Here is a 17,864-nt window from a genome sequence, read left to right on the forward strand (position 1 = left end):
TCAGACTACCTTCATTCTCCTAGTGCCTCTCCACAACCCGATAACCAAGACGCACACATCAAGTATTTGAGTCCAAATCAGAGACAAGGCTGCAGCTACCAGCATGGCTCTTTCGACTGAGTTCGCCAAGTGCGAAGCTGTGCCCACTCGCGCGGATATACTTTCGTTTCGAACAGCAACTTGGCTCCTCGGCCAATTCAAAGCAGTCAACAGCGTCCACGGAACCACCCTGCGTAACACTAATCACCAAACGATTGCCGACTCCCTCAAGGGCTCATTGGAAGAACGTCGACTCACTCGCAAGCATTACGAGTTTCTTGATTGCCTAGCTAGCATCTTCATCCGCGACAGGGAGGTTGTCGCTCTTGTTCCCAGCTTCCCCCCAAGGGCGGAAGTAAAGGGCAAGTCCAAAGCCATCGCTATCGGTGAAAGGTCGAACGTTGTCTACCTGTCGGCGAACCCCCGCTTCGATGACCATGCCGAGGTCCCGGACGACGAAAAAGTTCAAGGACCGGCGCTATTCGTGGACCTCGACGGGATGGAGGTCGAGGACTTCGACTTTGACTACCCCGATGGTGCGGTGGCTTATCTCTATGACAAGTGGTCTGCAATGACTAGCAAGCGAATTGAAACCGGGCAAGAGTTCATTGCATCCTGTCTCCGCATCATCCAGATGCTAAAGGCCTTCTTTTCCGAAAACGACGGTGTCAAGAAAGCGAAGAAACATGCAGTCTTGAAAGACTTTATCCAGATATCGTCTCAGGCGAAGATTCGTCAGCACTTCGAGAATGGGACCATCTACAGAAACTACGTTTCTATACTGTCAACGCCGGTTTCGCGCTTAGCACAGCTTCAACTGCAAAAGGATGACCCCAATCATTTCAGCTCCACCGGTGCCACTGCTTCAACCTCGACAACATCACTGACAGTCGCTGAACTCGAAGCTCAGGCTATCCTCGATGACGAGGCTTTTCGTTCGCGTCCGTTTGCCTTCCTCAGAGGCGGCCGAGAGATGGCTACAGCCAAGCTGGAGCTAAAGTTCCGTAAGGGCCAGACACGAAAGCAAGCCACGGTCCTGGAGGCTGTCTATAAAGAGGTGAACGGCTGGCATCAGCATCAGGTTGGGAGGGATAGATTGCAGCCCGATAATATTACTCGGGAGCACGCTCGCAATTTCCCGCTGTTTCATTCATGGGCATCAAGCCCGTTGAATGCTCAGGAGAGGCCCGACTACGTATTTTACGACGAAAAGGGCCGCGCTGAGATGCAGCGGATCCTGACAAGCATTCTTCTAGCGCTTGAGTTCTACCACAAGCGGTCCAAGGAAGCCCCAACATTTGTCAACGCCATCAACATGAAACCCAAGGATTCTAGGGAGGATGCTATCAAGAAGTGCAAAGCTATCAGCGACGATTTACAGCGGGCGTACTTCTGTCTTGCTGGAATCCGACGAGAATTTCCCCAGCTTTTAAATTCACACCTTGCATGGCTTCAGTATCTGACTGGCGTCACGGCAACGCATGATCCTTACCGAGGGTTCAGCTCGCGTCCTCCTTCCCACTCGCCGGATCCTAGGATTCACCGTATGGCAATCTATGCAAAGCCTGGGACAGCCGCCGCTGGGATGCCATTGTTCGAATCGCCAAAAAAGGCACTTGCAAGCGGCACCCCTGCCACGCCAGTTCATGGATCAAGCACAGCTCACCAGGAACCGCCGACTCCTGGACTCAGCAAGGGATTCAGTGAAATCAAGCTCTCAGGCGGTACTGAGGCCATCGACGACAACTTCAGCACTGAGCTTCTCTCACTCGATCGAGCTAGCAAGAAACACGGCTGGGACGTTGCAGCCGCAGAATATCTTGGCATTGTTTGCCGGCACTATGATTCCCTACTGTTTCTCTTGGAGAGCGACCAATGCGTCATTAATCGTTTTCTGGCTACTGAATTCCAACCGGTCAGAACCTACCCCAAGTATCGGGACAAGGAGAATAGCGATCTTCGGGGTTTTCTGGAGACGTTTGAACTTGAACGAGGCGTGAAGCTGCCACCACATCTTGTGGATGCCTGGGTCGCGAGCTTCCCAAACGCAGGAACTTTCTCAGGCACCTGGCACTGCGAAGCGACAATCCTTAGCCTCCACCTTCTTGAAAAAAACCGGGCTCTCATGGTGGACACCAATGTCGTGGCGGGAAGCGACGATGCTATGGCAGCGCGTCAATTACCCGCGGCAAGTTTGACAAGGCGATTCCGATCTTTGGGGACTTCTATAGCTGTCAACAAACGATGCTGTCCGGTCTGCTACTTCCTCGTGGAGTATGTCCAGAGCGAGGAGAATACACAGTTCCTGTACAAGGGGGTTCACTCGGACTGGTCGGCGACTACTCTTCCTCCTTGGATTCCAAAAGAGGTCTTTCACTCTGTTTATGGCAAAGTCCTTCAACACTTGCGCCACGTCTTTCAGGAGAAAGTGTACGAAGACTGGACGAACCGATCCGATGATAGCGGAGGAACTCGGAGCGCTCCAGGTCGGAGCAGCGCTGGTAGTGGACCCGGTGCCGACGATCAGTGGTACACCCAAAATCAACAATCGCGCAAAATGCGGCCTTCAATCAACTTCGATACCCCACAGGGAGGCGCGGCGTCGTCAAAGAGGGCCTCTGGAAAATCTGACACTGGTGGGACTGGTTCGAAGAAAGGAAAGGGAGGAACCTCGAGCGGAACCAGGGCTGGGAACAGGAAGAAAAAGGAGGCTACATCGGGGCATGGCGGGGCCAGCGGTCGAGGCTCAGGTAGGCGTGCCGAGGTTGGAAGTGCGCCCCCGCCGTTCATCCTCCCAGGCGCTTCGGGCCGTGCTACCAACGTTGCCGGCACAACTGGCTCGCAAATGGGCGGCGACGATCCTTTTGTCGACACCCGGCGTGGTGGAGCACCACCTGGAGCTTCGCAGGGCGCTGCAGGCGATCGCTCGCGACCAAGCTTGCCGCCCTTGGCTATCCCACCAGCCGGGCACAGCCGATCGCTCTCTTCGCCAACGAAACGACATGCTTCGTCTGAAGTGCCGCATGAGAGCTCGCCGTCACCAAAGAAGAAGTGAGGCGACGGACATACCTTGTTTTCCTTCATTGGTAGTGTTGTATCGGCCGTGATGGAATGGGGCATTGCTCTGAGAGCTTCCATGGTGGTTAGGTCTGGTTTGCGCAGTGTTTATTGTTGCTTGTTGGCTTGTTGGCTTTTTGGTGTGTTTTATTTGTGTTTTCGTTACTGGGGAGGGGGCTGATTCCCTCGTGGAGACAAATCTGATACAGTGCTTGGAGGGGAACGGTAAAACGTAATAGGCTGCAACTCAGAATTGACAAGGGAATGATAGCAATATGGCATTTGATCAAATGCAAGGCCTGCTACGTGATTGATTTGATTTCGATTGGCACTTTGAACCCCAGCAACGACTGCCGTAACCTCGCTTTGAGTGAGCCTCCATTGGCGAGTTGGACGATGATTGAAGTGAAATACGAATGTACCTTACTCAACGCTCCAGTGTGGCTTGAAGTTAACGCCAATGTCCATGTAAGACGCCACGTGATCCGAATGATGTTGCCTGAGGTAATCAATCCGGCTATTTCACTTCTCCTTGACCGCTGATGCATTTTGAGCTGACGCTGATCCTCCCTTGATTCTGATCCTGAACACCACCGGTCCAACGCAGTTGTTCAAGCCGCCCAATTCTCCTCCAGCCGCCCTCACATCAATTGCTTTCAATAAATCAGGTCACTTCCTGCGCACAAAATCATGGCTAGCTTAAACGCATCCCCAACATCCTGGTGGAAACCTGCCGCCCTACCCCTCTTCACGGGCCTGCTCGCCCTGCTCGGCGCCGCAGACGGGGTCCTCAACCTCGCCAAGCCCGAAGGCGGGGCCGCGACGTTCGGTATCGTGCCCCCGCCGCGGGACACCGTCACCCCGGCCCAGTTCGATGCCTTCCACCACGCGCTCATCAAGGTCAAGGGCGCCCGCAATCTGCACATGTCGTCGTGCATCCTGGGCTTGGTGCTCTACGGCCAGTTTTCCGACGTTTGCCGCGCTTCACCGCTAGCGGCCACGGCGGTGCGGAGGTGTCTGGGGATCGTGCTAATGCTGGGTTCCGGCGTAGGCTTCAGCGGCGCTGCGGTCGTGTCTGAGTACATGGGGAGCCCTGGCGCTTCGGATGAGGCGCTCGAGGTTGGCAGGGCTAAGGTCAAAGGCCATTTGATTGCCAATGTGCCCATCTTGGCGTTGGGATTGATTTACTTGTTGTACTGACTTCTTGAGTTGATATTTGTGGGCGCTCTTTTTGATGGAATTTGCAGTAATTATTCCGCTCCTCTGCACTATCCTGATATTCATCACTGTTAATGTGTACGTACTTACTTTGGCTCGGTGTTAAAAATTGAACTTCTCAACTCACCCTCGCGCTATCCGTCGGTCCAAGAGAAGTATTGTTACCGCATGATACCAACTTTCTCAAAGAAGTTGGTCCTTCGATATTCAGTGCTTTCCCAGAAGGTCCGAATCAGGACGCTAAAATGATTCTACAATTTCGAGTGCCAAGTCTTTGGAACGGAGCCATACACAGAGCAAAAAAGGGGTGTCATATTCTGAGTGATACCATACGAACATATCGCATCTTTGGAAGAAGCTTAACACACAAGGGTAACACTCGCATAAAGTACACGCATGTTGATCATGCCTCGACCAGCTTTCTGGTGGCAATTCTCATCCTCTTCCCAAACAGCCATAGAGGAATCGTCAAAAGAGAGAAAATTCCCATCAGCATTCCAAATACACCAAAAGGTTCCGAAGTTCCCTTCTCCTCGACCCAATGCGCGACAAAGAAAGTCCACGCAAATGCGATAATTGCTCTCATGATCGTGACCATGACGAAGCAATCGCCAGCAAGTTGCTGATACGCATCGATGAGCTATAGTTTCTCAGGTTAGAAATCTTATTGCTTGACACGAAAGCACGCGTGTGGGGGATGCCTATACTTACGTAGTTGAAGCCGACGGATGGCAGCTGCATAAGACCAAACGACACCATGGCAAATCCGGCAGAGAGACCGACCCAGCCATTCTTGGACGGGTACTGTCCCGTGAAGCCAAACACGAAGAACCCGCCCGTGGCGATGACGAGCGAGGGAAACATGGTCGGCAACCTGCTCTCCGCTTCCGCCAGCCCGCTGCCCGAACTCTTGACCTTCTTCTTCAGCTGAGCGTCGGCGAGGAGGTACGTGTACAAAGCGCCCAAGCCGGTTCCGATGACGCCTCCAATGTTGATCAGCCCGACGTTGGCGCCCCAGAGGTACGGCGGTGCCGCCACGAGCTGGGGCCCGACCGTGGAGATGGTGACGATGCCGCCGACGAGGCCTGCGTAGTGAAACATGACTACCCAGGTGCCCGGGAGTCTCAAAGTCTTCCAGGGGGCGAGGAAGTTGCTCAAGACGCCGCCGCGATAGTGGGTGAAGCCCAGGGACCGCCCGAAGGTGAATGGACGATAGTCTAGCACCTGGCTCTGCGCGTCCTCGACATGGCTTTCCATGCCCTTTTCGTCAATGGGCGACTGGCCTGCGGCGTCGACGTTGGGAGAGACGACGCGGTCATAGAGCGTCTCGGGGACGAAGAAGAGGGTGGTGACGAAGCAGGCGGCAGAGAGGGCTATGCCGACATAAAAGATATAGAACCAGCCTAGTTGGAAGCCGATATACCCGCCCGCTATTCCGCCGATTAGAGAGCCGCCCGCGAGGAAGACGGTGTAGATGGCCTGAGTGAGAGAGTTGGTACGTCAGCAAAAGAACACTTCTCTTTTTCTATTTCATCGCACAGGTTTGGGGGTTATCTTACCATGGCACGCCCTCGCTCGTCAACGAAAAAGACCTCTCCGATGAGTGCCGGGGCGACAGACTCTGACGCACCGGCTCCAATGCCTTGGAACAATCTGGAGACGAGAACACCGTTGTAGGTTGTTGAGACAGCGCACGCAATAGTGCCGATTGTCATGAGGAGCGTTGCGGCCAGCAGCACAGGTCGTCGACCGAAAATGTTCGAAAGAGGGACCCACCAAATATTGGACGCTCCGAGAAACAGAATATTGACCTGTAAGAAGCAGATCCATCATCAGCTGAGTTCGCCAACCCGAGACCAGCGTGTGAAGACAGGAATGGACGCACCGCGATAAAGTATGTGAGGTCACTAAAAGGCCTGACGTCTGTCGGGAAAGCCTTGAACCATAGTTGCAACGCCGGCGCGATGCCCGAGCTGGTGAAGTTGCCGGCAAAAGAGTATAGTGAGACAGTCAACAGTAGTGCGAATTTGCGCCATTGTGCCCAGTTGAGAGGGTCTGCTGGGTCTTCTGATGGTTGTGGGAATCGTCTGAGAGAGCTAGAAGATCTTGGTGACCCGCCGGAAGACTCGTCTTCAACTGCGAAGATAATCAGTTGTCAGCAAATAGTCCAAGTATTGTTCCACAAGAATCGCGTCGTGGAGTATCAATAACGCATTGCCTGGTCCAGCGCGGCTCCAACAATGACTCTGTTCAATAGTGGAGGAACTCACCTATCAACCTTGCCGTCCCAGGCGGTGTTGCCCTTGCGACTTCCTCCTTGCTTAGGGCAAACGCATACTTCCAGCCCGACATTCTCTTCTGCCTTCTTGATTGGGTGAAAGTGGGTTGATTTTCTTGATCAAGTTGGTTACTGGTGTCTAATGTGCACGTCGACCTTTGGAGAATCGCCCCTAAATCATCAGAGTGAGATGGTCTGATGTTCGTATGATTCCAAACTCTCGCTTCTGCACCGTCCTTTTCAATAATTCCCTTCCATTGTCTAACTTGACTCTCTGGGGTTGGGCCGAATAGCGTTGCACCGACACTACCCCAGATTCCCCCCCGGAATATCCACTGGGGGTCACAACCATGCAACCTTAAACTGCATAGCTGCCGGAGTGGGGGACGAGGGGGTTCCGAGGTGGGGGACTTCAGCGCCGGCACGTTGTGACGGTACTATCTTGGAAGAGCGGAATAAAGTTTAGAAACCACCTCACATAGACCAAAGTTCAGAGAATATCCCTTTAATATCGTTATGATAATGGATTGTTCGCTATTCTAGATCTGTCGTGCTGTGTCGGTGTTGATGCAAGCTTTCCCAGCACCGATATGTCTACACTCAAAACAGCAGTTCTCTAACACACCACACTCCATGCCCTAGTCAAGCTCAAGGAGCAGTGAGCCAGATACTTGCGAATGAGCCAAGCGAACTATTCCCAGACCGGCCTTTGGCCCTAGTGAAGACCAATCAGAGCACAAGAAATATACATGACGTTGCACTAGTTAACTAGAACCGGCCCCGCTGGTTGAACGGGCAGGGTGGGGTGCCGAAATCAAAGCTGAGGAAGTTGGCGCTCTCCCTTTCCATGGTAAAGACCACATCAGTCTCTTAATGTAGATCACGCTGGTTTAGCGGTAACATTGGTTTCAGATCGAGAAGGTTTGACTGTTTTGCGGCCCGATTCAGGGTACACATATGGCTGTGAGCATTAGGGGCAGGTTGATGCTGATGCATCATTCAATTTTTCACATGTGGCGATTGAGTCGAGCAAATAACAAGAGGCAAGTCTCCAAATTATTGAGCAATTTGCATACCGTTTTGAGTTCATTCCTCGGTCCCTCAGAATCCCCAATCACCCGGGTGTGATAGGGTCTATCGTATAAATAGTATGGCTCACCAGAGTTCAATTAGCTACCCCGGATTCTCCGGACAGACTTTGCGGGGTTTGGCTTTTCACCCGTGATCCATATCCGCAAGTACATACAAGAATAAAACGAAAGTTTAGCTAGCTTAACAAGACCACTTCTTCAAATCAAGAGACTAGCAGCTGTAAATTCCATTAGCTCAAGATTCATGAGCGTCCATTCTTGACGCCAGCGTGCCGAAGACCGGGACCCCGGCCACGCCAGGATCACAGCCTCGAACCCCACGCTCACTACCACACGGGTGTGCACTCTGTATCTCAGATTCCTTGGCCGCTTCTTGGTCTATGGCCCCACGACTGAGAACGGAATCACGCCTCCCCCCCCCCCCCCCCCCCCCCCCCCCCCCCCCCCCCCCCCCCCCCCCCCGGGGCCCCCCCTTTTCCAATTTCCCTTGGCCCCTCTTTTGTCTATGGCCCCCCACCGGGAACGGAAACCCCCCCCCCCCCCCCCCCCCCCACCGTTCCGGAGATGAAAACTGGCGTGTAGAGACGGCGGACCGCTATCAGGTGGCTAGTCAGAGTTGCTCATACACTTCACCTCGCGAAGTAAGCCAATCACCAGCGACTTTTAACTTGTAATGTGGACCGCATTATTAACCGCCGAGAGACTTGGCGGGTACGATGATCCGCATCTAGGAAAATCACATCTCCACAGACCTGGCCGACGGGATGTAGCACTGATTTAGCTGCCGAGAAGACGTGTCCATGGCCCTTTAGTTGGCAGCTGCAAGTGATGAGAGGGATATTTAGCAAGGCAGCGGACTTACCGTAGATCTTGTCCCTTCAACTGCAGCAAGGGAACATGCGAGCCCAGTAAACCTTTCTCGCCCTCGTCTCTCTTCCACCTATCAGCAAAGAGATTTCGGGTACAGATCTCCCTGCTATCGCGTAGGAATTTTGACTAAAATCGGGAATGCGCAGAGAGAACGGCATGAATGCGGGAACCGGCTGGACTGCATTCAATAAAGTGGAAATCTTCCAAGACGACTAGTAACAAACCTTGCCCACCCTGCCGAACGTGAACCGGGGTGAATACTACTTCACCAACTGTTGCTGTTGTTGGTGTTGAACAGCCATCACCACTCTGGCGAAGCAAGGTGCGCGATTTTGTCGTTGAGGGCTCTGGCTGTTCACAACGTACAATCAGAACGTTTCTGTACAACTATTCTCAAGTAAGGTAGATGTACGTGTCTCTCATACTATTGAATGCTAGGTTCTGTCAGCAAGATTCCCAACTCGCCCTCGATAAACCCCATGAATAGGAGATGACATACTATCGCATAGGCATTCTCACTAAGACCGTATACGGCTTGCAATCTTAGCACAGCTTGAGTCATGTCGAGATCAAGGCAAAACTTGAGACGACGTATGTATTTCCCGACTCCACGGATGCTATCCTCATTTAGAAACGTTGTCGTAAGCTGTACCCAATTCTTCTTCTAGATTATTTCGAGCACTCCTCAGAAACAACGACAAACTGATATAACTCCCGCTCGTTTCGAGAGTGGAACCAGCTCACAAAGCAGAGACACGCGCCTTAAACTACCAAATGCATCAAATCCTGTTTGGGCTTGAGTTCAGAGTGTCTTCAGACCCGCCATACCCTTGCAAAACTGCCACCTTCCTGTGCCGGAATCTTTCCTATCTCTTGCCAAAGCCAAGCCACCACACGAGGGTAATCATCGAAAGATTCAGACGGGCAAAAATCGTGAAAGTGAAAGCCCTTAGCCGATCAATAGGTGCGATGCTAAGTCTGCATGGCGGGCAACATGGCCTGGTCCGGCAAAAGCATGGACGCGTCAATGGGGATTTGTCCAGGCCCGTCCAGCATCATAATCTCCCAAAACGACTGGTCCATCGCCACTCCCCCGAGCCAAGACATGTTCGGGTCTGTCATCATCCCCACGTGAGGAACCATTTGCGCTTGCTGCTGCTGCTGTTGCTGCTCCTGCTGCTGCTGGTGCTCCGTCGCCATCTGCTCCTGAGGCGGCTGCCCAACAACCTTGTTCAGGTACCACTGACGGATCCACCTCGCCCGGTACGCATAATTCGCCCAGCGCGAGCTCTCGTCCTCGAAGATCCGCCTCTTTTGCCCGACGATCAGCGCCACGTTGTCCGCCTCCTCGAACCGATCCGCCAACCGCCGCGCTATATCGGGAAGGTCAAGCTTCTGGCGCGCCAGCATCACGTCCCAATCACTTGCCGAGTCTTCCAACAGCAGTCGGTGCGAAGACATCATTGTATGTGCTACATCTGCAACGGTGTTGAAGGGTAGATATGCAAATGCTTCAGCCGGGATGGCGAGTAGCGCGTCCATGGCGATCTGGATCGCCTGGAGGCAGAACCAGAGTGACTCGGTCCTACTGAACTGCTCCATGGCGGACATAGCCTCCGAAGGGCTGGCTCCTCGCATGCCGATGCATGGTTCGTATAGTCTAACCATCAGTGCGCCGTAGTGTGCCCAAACCATTGCTATACGACGTGTACGGTTAGTATAATTGACTGTGGGCTCGTTTCCTTGTTGTCGAGAAGTTCACTTACGGTTCTCCTTCTTGATGGCGGGTTCTTCAGACTCGAGAGAGCAGATCTCTTTGCGAAGTGATGCTAGCACCGCACTAAAGTGTTCCCGAAAGATGGGTAGAGGCTCCCCTTCCTCTCTATCTGGGCTTGGAAAGACAGCGCGAATGCGGTCCCCTAGATGTTGCATGCGAACGAGGGCAAGTAGATTCTGATCTGTCGGTATAGCGTCCGCCTCGCGAATGGCTTTGGAACATCGTGCGATCTGGGGCGTATACTGTATCTGCGAGTGCCTCCTTATGGCGGCGGGCACACTGGCAAAGATGATCAGTTTCGTTCCACGCTTCACTATACAAAAGCGGGCGAAAGGTAACACACCTTGACGCAATGAAATAGCCGCCTAGAATTGCTCTTTGCTCTTCAAGAGTTGGTTTTGGTGCCTCGAATTGTTTTCCGCCCCGTCCCAAGACTGCCCACGCATCATTCAATAAGGTTTTCGGCATCCAACTCACGGGGCCTGCTAGAGTGTACATGGTCATGTCCATAACCAGACCGATGGCTAGCTGGAGGAGGGTGTTTGCGTTGATACCCATCTGTAGGTGGACATCGCCCCTGTAAGATACAAAATTATCAGATAATCACGCTTCGACAACAGCACGGGCCCGGAACCAATGCATCGAGAAACGACTCATTACTACCACTTACCAGGCGACATAGACAATCAAACCTTGGAGCAGCTCAATCTTCTTCTCCTTATGAACTATGATGTGCATAGCTGCATGCTTGCGGACCCAGTCGTCGACTGACTTTTGTACTGTGGCTGTCTGGGGTACAATGGCTTGCATAATACACCAGAACAAAAATCGCTTCTGGTTGTGGAGATCCCTTGCTGTAACTTCGGGCTCGATGGGCACAAATGGGAAGTTGGGAACCATACGCGTCCGGTAGATGGAAAGGTACTCCTCAGCCTTCTCGGCAGCGATGGTGAACCCCGGCAAGAGCTGATAGGAACCGCTGGGAAACCCAGCCTCTGGAGTCGGCATAGAATGACAATCTTGGGTGCCGGCTGAACTGTTAACACTTGGAGATGCGTCTGTGCTTACTTGATGGGTGACGCCTGGTATAGTCAACCCAGTGCATGGCATCAAGCGCGGGTCCTCGCTGCTGGGGCTGGGCCCGGTTGCCGGCTGCCCTTGTGTCTCTCCTGACTGCTGCTGTGTCTGAAAAAGGCTGACTAGGCCATCTATCTTCTTCTCCAGCTCAGTTACACGACTACGGAGTAGGCATTTAGCTTCATGTTCTGCTCAAAGACCCCAGTAAGGAGAAGTGAGAAGGAGGACCGGGTGATCTGCAGCTAGCTTGAAAAGCAGGATGCAACAAAACACATTCCGTGTGAATTCATCGGGTCTTTGGACTGACCTTGACTTTCCCCGTTTCTTCCTCGGGACCGGCTCCGGTACTTGACATCGTATGCTCATGCGGGAGCAGCTTGGCATACCAGCGATGTCAGCGGGCTCTGGTTGATACACACAACTGTAGCCAACAGAGGCAGAACTGCTCACCGTATGCAATCGGCGTGTTCGCTATGTTCCGAACCCGGTTGCCACCGACACCGTATCTTGAGGCGAGCGCAATTGGTGCAAGCTCGGGACTTCTTTGTGTGACTATGCGCAAAGTCGGGGCTGCTGGCGTCATCGTTTGGCGACATCGTTTGTAATGTTTCCCAACAACAACCCGAGCTTAGAGATATTTACGGAGCATTCGCGTCTCAGAAAATGGAGACAGAAAATGTGAATGAAAGTAAGGGCACTTTAGTTAGGCGCGAATTAGATGGCAATGTTGGGGCGAGGGAGCTCGAGGGTGATGGAACGGACGGCATGCAAGAGTCCGGGGGCCGGTGCATTCTTAAGATCCGTAGATGGATTATCGGAATGTAAGGGGGCTACTTGATTGGCTTCATCACCGTTGTGGAGGACGGCGTCGGAGGTCATTTTCAGCCCCGACATCCGACTTTTCACACCAAAACTGCTGCCCTGGGCCCAAGCTCCTTTGTAAACGGCGGCCGCCAACATCCAAAGATCTTTTTCCTGCGTCCGAGTATCCACTGTAAGCACCAGTGATCCTGACACTGTTGCGTGTGTCGGACTCAGTCTTCATCTGCAGAGCTTTAGGGACTTTGTTGTGATTTTGACACGTAATACTAAACATGATTAAGGCTGAGGGATCTTGACATTTGTGTGTGGCTACTGGCGCTAAACCCGGCTTGGCATGCTGACTTTGACATGTCTCCCGTGTTATTCTCCGTACGGACCGGTAACATGATGTGGGATCTGCATGTGTAGAAGGTGAAAGATTCAAAGTCGATGAGTCTCATAATAGTCATGAAGAATGATTGTATTTAAGAAAATAGTCGCTGGGCAGAGAAATTGAACATTTGGCATTCGCACAAGCAACCACACCACGCTTTGCAACTTTATTTGACCAATTTCATTGGTACCATCAGCGAAGATGCCTGTCGAACCAAGGTGGGTTCACACTGCAGCTACTATGGGGGCTACGGAGACACGTTCCGGGCTTGATGACCTAACAGTGTCCCTAGAACGACAACCTCACTCTCAATACCACGAACGAGTGGAGAGAAGTTCAGCGATGCAGGACTAGAGAAGACCTCTCCAGCCCAAGATGCCACCGCAGAAGAGTATCCCACTGGTGCGAGCCTGGCCATCATCACAATTGGCCTATTCCTTGCGGTTTTGTGCTTTGGACTTGTAAGTGTCAATTGCTTTCTGGGGCATTGTAACTCCCTGTCGATGCAGCACACACATGGCTGACAGCACCCATCCTCATCTAGGATCGCTCAATCTTGGGAACTGCGATCCCGGTAATCACATCCGAGTTTGAGTCTTTACCGGATGTGGCGTGGTATGGCTCCGCGTACCTCTTCACCATGTGTTCGTTCCAGCTCTTTTTCGGCAAATTGTACGCCGAGTTCAACGCCAAATGGGTCTTCCTTGTTGCTCTCTTCATCTTTGAGGTGGGTTCCATTGTCTGCGCCGTGGCTCCGAGCTCCGTGGTTCTTATTGTCGGCCGAGCCATCTCCGGAGTCGGTGCCGCTGGACTCATGTCCGGCGCTCTCATTGTAAGTCTTTCCAATAAGGCTTGGCGTTTCTCGATTTCTACGGAACCTTATTGGCTAATCCAATCGCGACTCAGATTTTGGCTAGAAGTGTGCCTCTTCATAGACGCCCGCAGTTCACCGCAGCAGTTGGCGCGGCGGGCGGAATCTCGCAGTGCATAGCGCCGACTCTTGGCGGCGTCTTTGTTGATAAGGCTACTTGGAGTAGGACTTCTATTACCCCCTCATCATGTGATGTAGCAGGACACTGACGCACATCAGGATGGTGCTTCTGGATCAACCTTCCTCTTGGCGGTGTGACCTTCCTGGTGGTTCTCTTCCTCCTGAAGCTACCGACGCCGCCTAAGAAGCAGACACAAAGCGTGCGGGAGTTTATTTCAAACTTTGACTTGGTAGGGACACTGCTCCTCATACCTTGGATTATCTGTCTCCTCCTCGCCTTGCAGTGGGGCGGAACTGAATATCCCTGGAGTAATTGGCGCATAATCCTGTGCTGGTGCCTCTTTGCGGTCTGCTTCCTTTTATGGGCACTAGTCCAGTTCCGCGAGGGCGACAAAGCCACCGTCCCATTTCGCATCCTTTTCCAGAGGTCTATGGCCTGTGCTTGCTGGCTTATGCTTCTTCTGTTCTCACTTCTCTTCATCGAAGTGTACTACATCCCTATCTGGTTGCAAGCAGTCAAGAATCACTCTGCCTATCAGAGTGGCATTGACTTATTGGCATCATCGGTTTCCTTGTCAGTGGCTACAATACTTTCTGGATTCTTGGTAAGTTGATAATACATGTACTGTCCATCCTTGGGTCGCTACACCGTGATACTGATCAATTGTCAGACAAGTCACATCGGATACTACGTCCCGCAACTCATCGCTTCATCTGTTATCGCCTCTATCGGAACGGGGCTGATCTACTCGTTTGACGAAAACACGAGTTCAGGCTTCTGGTATTATTTTAACTTGCCCCGAATTTTCAACGCAATTCAGATGCTAACAACCGCGGTAGGATTGCCTCACTTGTTCTTTTAGGAGTGGGCGTGGGTCTGGGCGGGCAGCAGACGTTGATAGCAGTTCAGACCGTGTTCCAAGGTCGTGACGTAGCCCTAGCCACGTCTCTCTTGATTTTCCTGCAAAGTCTCGGTGGCACCGTGTTTTTGGCTGTCGCTCAAAACATCTTCCATTCGAGACTAATCTCCGAGTTGAGCCAAAACGTCCCCAACGTAAACCCGGCAGTCGTCATTGACGCGGGCGGTTCCGGACTAGTGGAGTCGATGCGGAGCATCTACCCGGATTCAGTCGACGGCATTATCGGAGCTTACAACAAGGCTCTCCAAAACGTCTTCCTGATTGCCACTGTTCTCGGGTGTTTGACAGTTTTTGGGTGTGTCTTCATCGAGTGGAAAAGCGTTAAGAAGGACAAGACGAAAGGCGGCCAGACTCTGGGTCAGACGAAAAGAGACGGAGACGCGGAGAAGTAGAGCTACTATAGATCCCGGAACTTCCGGTAGTTAACGACTTAAGCATGTATCACTGTGCAATAGTGCGGCTTGGAATTGGGAATAATGGCGAAGCACTTTCTATAGACAGTTAAGGGTAGGCGAGGTCTGTTCTCAAACAGGGCAATAAAATCGTAGGTGTCACAATCATACCATGCGCACGTTCCCGTTGACGTCGATCTCCCGATGATTTCAGCGTAAAAGCTCTCCTGACGTTAAGAGTCAATACTCAATTCGTCTCCCGCGCGCGACGAAGCACAAATTTCAGAGCCGCAAACACCCTAGCGATATGTGCAAACTATTAATTGTTTGTGCCGATCTCCCGCCAGTGCCAGCTTCAACGCTCGGAGATCCCCCACGGTCAAGGGGGGACCGAAGGGGCCAGCCGGGGGCCCACGCCTCTTTCAATCTCTCGAAACGACGCCGCAACCGTTTCATCCGTTTGCGAGCTTTAGCTTGGTAATCGTGAAAGAACTCCAGGCTTAATACTCAGCCAGCCGACTGCCGGCTCAATGGCAAGCTTGGATGTTGCCCGCGTTGCCCGCAACTTCGTTCCCTTGTTGGTCACTGTCGTCCCAACGCCGAAAGGACCTGACACGAGGAGACAGCTTCTTGATTGACCGGCCTCTCCCCTCCTGGCCAAGAAGCGCGAGATGATATCCCCCCTCTTCTGATTAATGTTTAATCCCCCTTGATTCCTTGGTGCCAATTTCTAAGCATGCTTCGGTATGCAGTGCGGCCGAAGAAACGAAACATGCCACGTTTGAGGGATCCGACACCTCTCATTGGACAACTCGGGTCATCTCATCTTTTGAGATGCCCAAGCTTCGCTGCTACCCCTGCTGATCACGGCAACTCGATTACTCCAACTGTGCGATTTTAAGTCTACTCGGTCTCATGATCGGGAGAAGCTTGCCCAGTGCGGAAGGTTAAGAGAGAAAAGGTTCGTATTAGCGGGTGAGTGGTGTCGCCGTGCATGTCCCGAAGGTGCTGATAGTTTGAGATCCTGCATGCTGTGATAGTTAGCTTAAATATCATAGAGTCCTCTGCCCCTCTCCTGCAGGACATTGTCCTTTGTAGTATTTTCAGTGTCATCATATCGAAGCAGCGTCTCCTCGTCTTAGCCTTGCCAGCCAGTAATCCGTACAGGATCATCGAGTGTCAAAGTATTCAAGATGAAGTTCAGCATCGTCGCCGTCTATCTCTCTGCCTTTGTAGGAGGCTCCTTAGCTGCCGCTCTCAGTGGTAAGTATTTCTCACTTACAACACAAAACTCTACTTTCGTAGCTTGTGGCTCACATCTTCGATAGAGCGTCAGGCACCACCTGCACCAGGCCCCGCTCCCCCAACGCCCAAGGTCATCCCCGTTGTCGTCGGGAGCCCGACTCGTGAGAAGTCTCTACTTTTCTATCCTGAGGTCGTAAAGGCAAACCCTGGCGACATTGTTCAGTTCCAGTTCTGGCCCAACAACCATACCGTCACTCAGGCCGCGAACACCCAGGCCCCGTGTAACCCTCTCCAGGATATGATGCCAAATGGCGTTCATTCTGGTTTTATTCCGGGAGTCACAGACGGCTCTCCAGTCGGCACTTTCAACGTGCAGGTCGAGAACACTGAGCCCATGCTGATGTACTGCGCTCAAGGCATGCACTGCCAACTTGGCATGGTCATGATCATTAACCCGTAAGAGAGCCCTGGCTTATCCACCCTCCAAATTTGACAACACTAACAACCCACCAGTAAGGCGGACGCCGATGTCCAAGCGTACAAGATGGCCGCCAAGGGATCACAGATGAACGTCCCTGCCAAGAATGTGGCTGGTGGCTCTGCGGGCAGGATTCCCTCCAATTTGGCTGTTCCGCCTGTTGTGTAGAGGAAATGGCGCATATATAGCGACTGATGTCACAGTGCACTTAGATCAAATCAACCAATCGTAATTTACGTTTACATGATCGCTCATCGTCACCTACCAGTTTCGGCGAAGGATACAGTTCAATAAGGTGGAGGCGCTGCTGATGCGGGTTGTCGGCTAGAGCTTCGAGGATTTTTTGTGTGCGCGGAGTCTGGTTGGTTGTAAATTCGAGGATCGAGCATTGAATCACGAGACTGCGTTTTCGAGACGCATATGAGTAACCCTGTCAAATTGGTGTGCGAGTGCAAGCTATTCCGCTCATTCTTTGAATCTGTCATAACAAAGGCTTCCAATGCCGAGTGTGAAAGGTGTTTAGCAAGAATGGCTGGTGGACTTTGCGGGTTTGGGTTGGCGTAAAGACCGAGTTAACCTGCTTACTCAGGGTACGGGCAACTCGCAACTAAGACAAGGGCGGCGTATTAACGGCGATGTTTAAGCCGACTTACATGCATTTGATGGGAGACGGAAGACGCAGGGAATTGAGGTTTGGGGCTCTTTTGAGATGAGTTGGGTGCCGTTTCTTACTATTGTAAGTGAACGCGATCTTACGGTTAAATAAGGTAGTCTCGGGCTACTTTGTGACGCGCATATCTTGAAAAAGCCAAGTTTCAAAGAAGCTGCTCGCTACGGCATCTAGCGTGATGGTCACTCGAAGCAACTGGATTTATCTTCCCATAAAATTTTTGTCAGGTGGGCAACGGGAAATCATGCTGCGTTCTTACGTCACTCCAAATACGTTTGGCCTTGTCAAGGGCCAGATCTTATATCGAGAACTCAGTTTTGTTAACATGGGAAGAGCCAAAACTTTCTACTCACGAAACACCCGTACGTTGCAACTGTCATATTGATGAAAAAAGTTTCCCGTTTCAGCAGCATGCATAACCTCTCTTTCATCATCACAATACGCACATAAATAAGGTAGACGCAGGTGAAGTAAATTGCGGCAATCGCTCAGAAAACCCGTTTGATTTATCACATTGAGCCTCGACACAGGCGAGCAATCGCCGCTTGGTACTACTCACTTCGTGC

The 17,864-nt window shown here is 52.2% G+C and overlaps 6 protein-coding genes across 6 annotated transcripts; 4 read left to right on the forward strand and 2 right to left on the reverse strand.

Moving 5' to 3' along the window:
- Positions 1-103: 103 nt before the first annotated feature.
- CCOS01_04864 (uncharacterized protein) lies at positions 104-3,094 on the forward strand (the record flags this gene model as incomplete). Its single annotated transcript, XM_060453045.1, has 1 exon — positions 104-3,094. One exon carries the CDS (start codon positions 104-106, stop codon positions 3,092-3,094), a length of 2,991 nt encoding a protein of 996 aa, XP_060317003.1.
- Positions 3,095-3,786: 692 nt separating this feature from the next.
- Positions 3,787-4,296, forward strand: CCOS01_04865 (uncharacterized protein; the record flags this gene model as incomplete). The annotated part of the gene is made up of 1 exon (XM_060453046.1): positions 3,787-4,296. One exon carries the CDS (start codon positions 3,787-3,789, stop codon positions 4,294-4,296), a length of 510 nt encoding a protein of 169 aa, XP_060317004.1.
- Positions 4,297-4,717: 421 nt separating this feature from the next.
- On the reverse strand, positions 4,718-6,666 carry CCOS01_04866 (major facilitator superfamily transporter; the record flags this gene model as incomplete). Its single annotated transcript, XM_060453047.1, has 5 exons — positions 4,718-4,954; positions 5,026-5,793; positions 5,874-6,125; positions 6,200-6,450; positions 6,585-6,666. 5 exons carry the CDS (start codon positions 6,664-6,666, stop codon positions 4,718-4,720), a joined length of 1,590 nt encoding a protein of 529 aa, XP_060317005.1.
- A 2,859-nt stretch (positions 6,667-9,525) lies between these two features.
- On the reverse strand, positions 9,526-11,990 carry CCOS01_04867 (uncharacterized protein; the record flags this gene model as incomplete). Its single annotated transcript, XM_060453048.1, has 5 exons — positions 9,526-10,250; positions 10,320-10,638; positions 10,808-10,907; positions 11,001-11,567; positions 11,827-11,990. The coding sequence occupies 5 exons, from the start codon at positions 11,988-11,990 to the stop codon at positions 9,526-9,528; spliced, it is 1,875 nt and encodes a 624-aa protein (XP_060317006.1).
- Positions 11,991-12,803: 813 nt separating this feature from the next.
- On the forward strand, positions 12,804-14,905 carry CCOS01_04868 (MFS transporter; the record flags this gene model as incomplete). Its single annotated transcript, XM_060453049.1, has 7 exons — positions 12,804-12,820; positions 12,895-13,063; positions 13,147-13,434; positions 13,509-13,635; positions 13,693-14,198; positions 14,265-14,374; positions 14,434-14,905. The coding sequence occupies 7 exons, from the start codon at positions 12,804-12,806 to the stop codon at positions 14,903-14,905; spliced, it is 1,689 nt and encodes a 562-aa protein (XP_060317007.1).
- Positions 14,906-16,098: 1,193 nt separating this feature from the next.
- On the forward strand, positions 16,099-16,796 carry CCOS01_04869 (extracellular serine-rich protein; the record flags this gene model as incomplete). The annotated part of the gene is made up of 3 exons (XM_060453050.1): positions 16,099-16,168; positions 16,234-16,606; positions 16,664-16,796. 3 exons carry the CDS (start codon positions 16,099-16,101, stop codon positions 16,794-16,796), a joined length of 576 nt encoding a protein of 191 aa, XP_060317008.1.
- Positions 16,797-17,864: the final 1,068 nt, after the last annotated feature.

The sequence above is a fragment of the Colletotrichum costaricense genome (assembly GCF_030867565.1).
Source record: "Colletotrichum costaricense strain IMI 309622 chromosome Unknown Scaffold_4.1, whole genome shotgun sequence".
Taxonomy (NCBI): domain Eukaryota; kingdom Fungi; phylum Ascomycota; class Sordariomycetes; order Glomerellales; family Glomerellaceae; genus Colletotrichum; species Colletotrichum costaricense.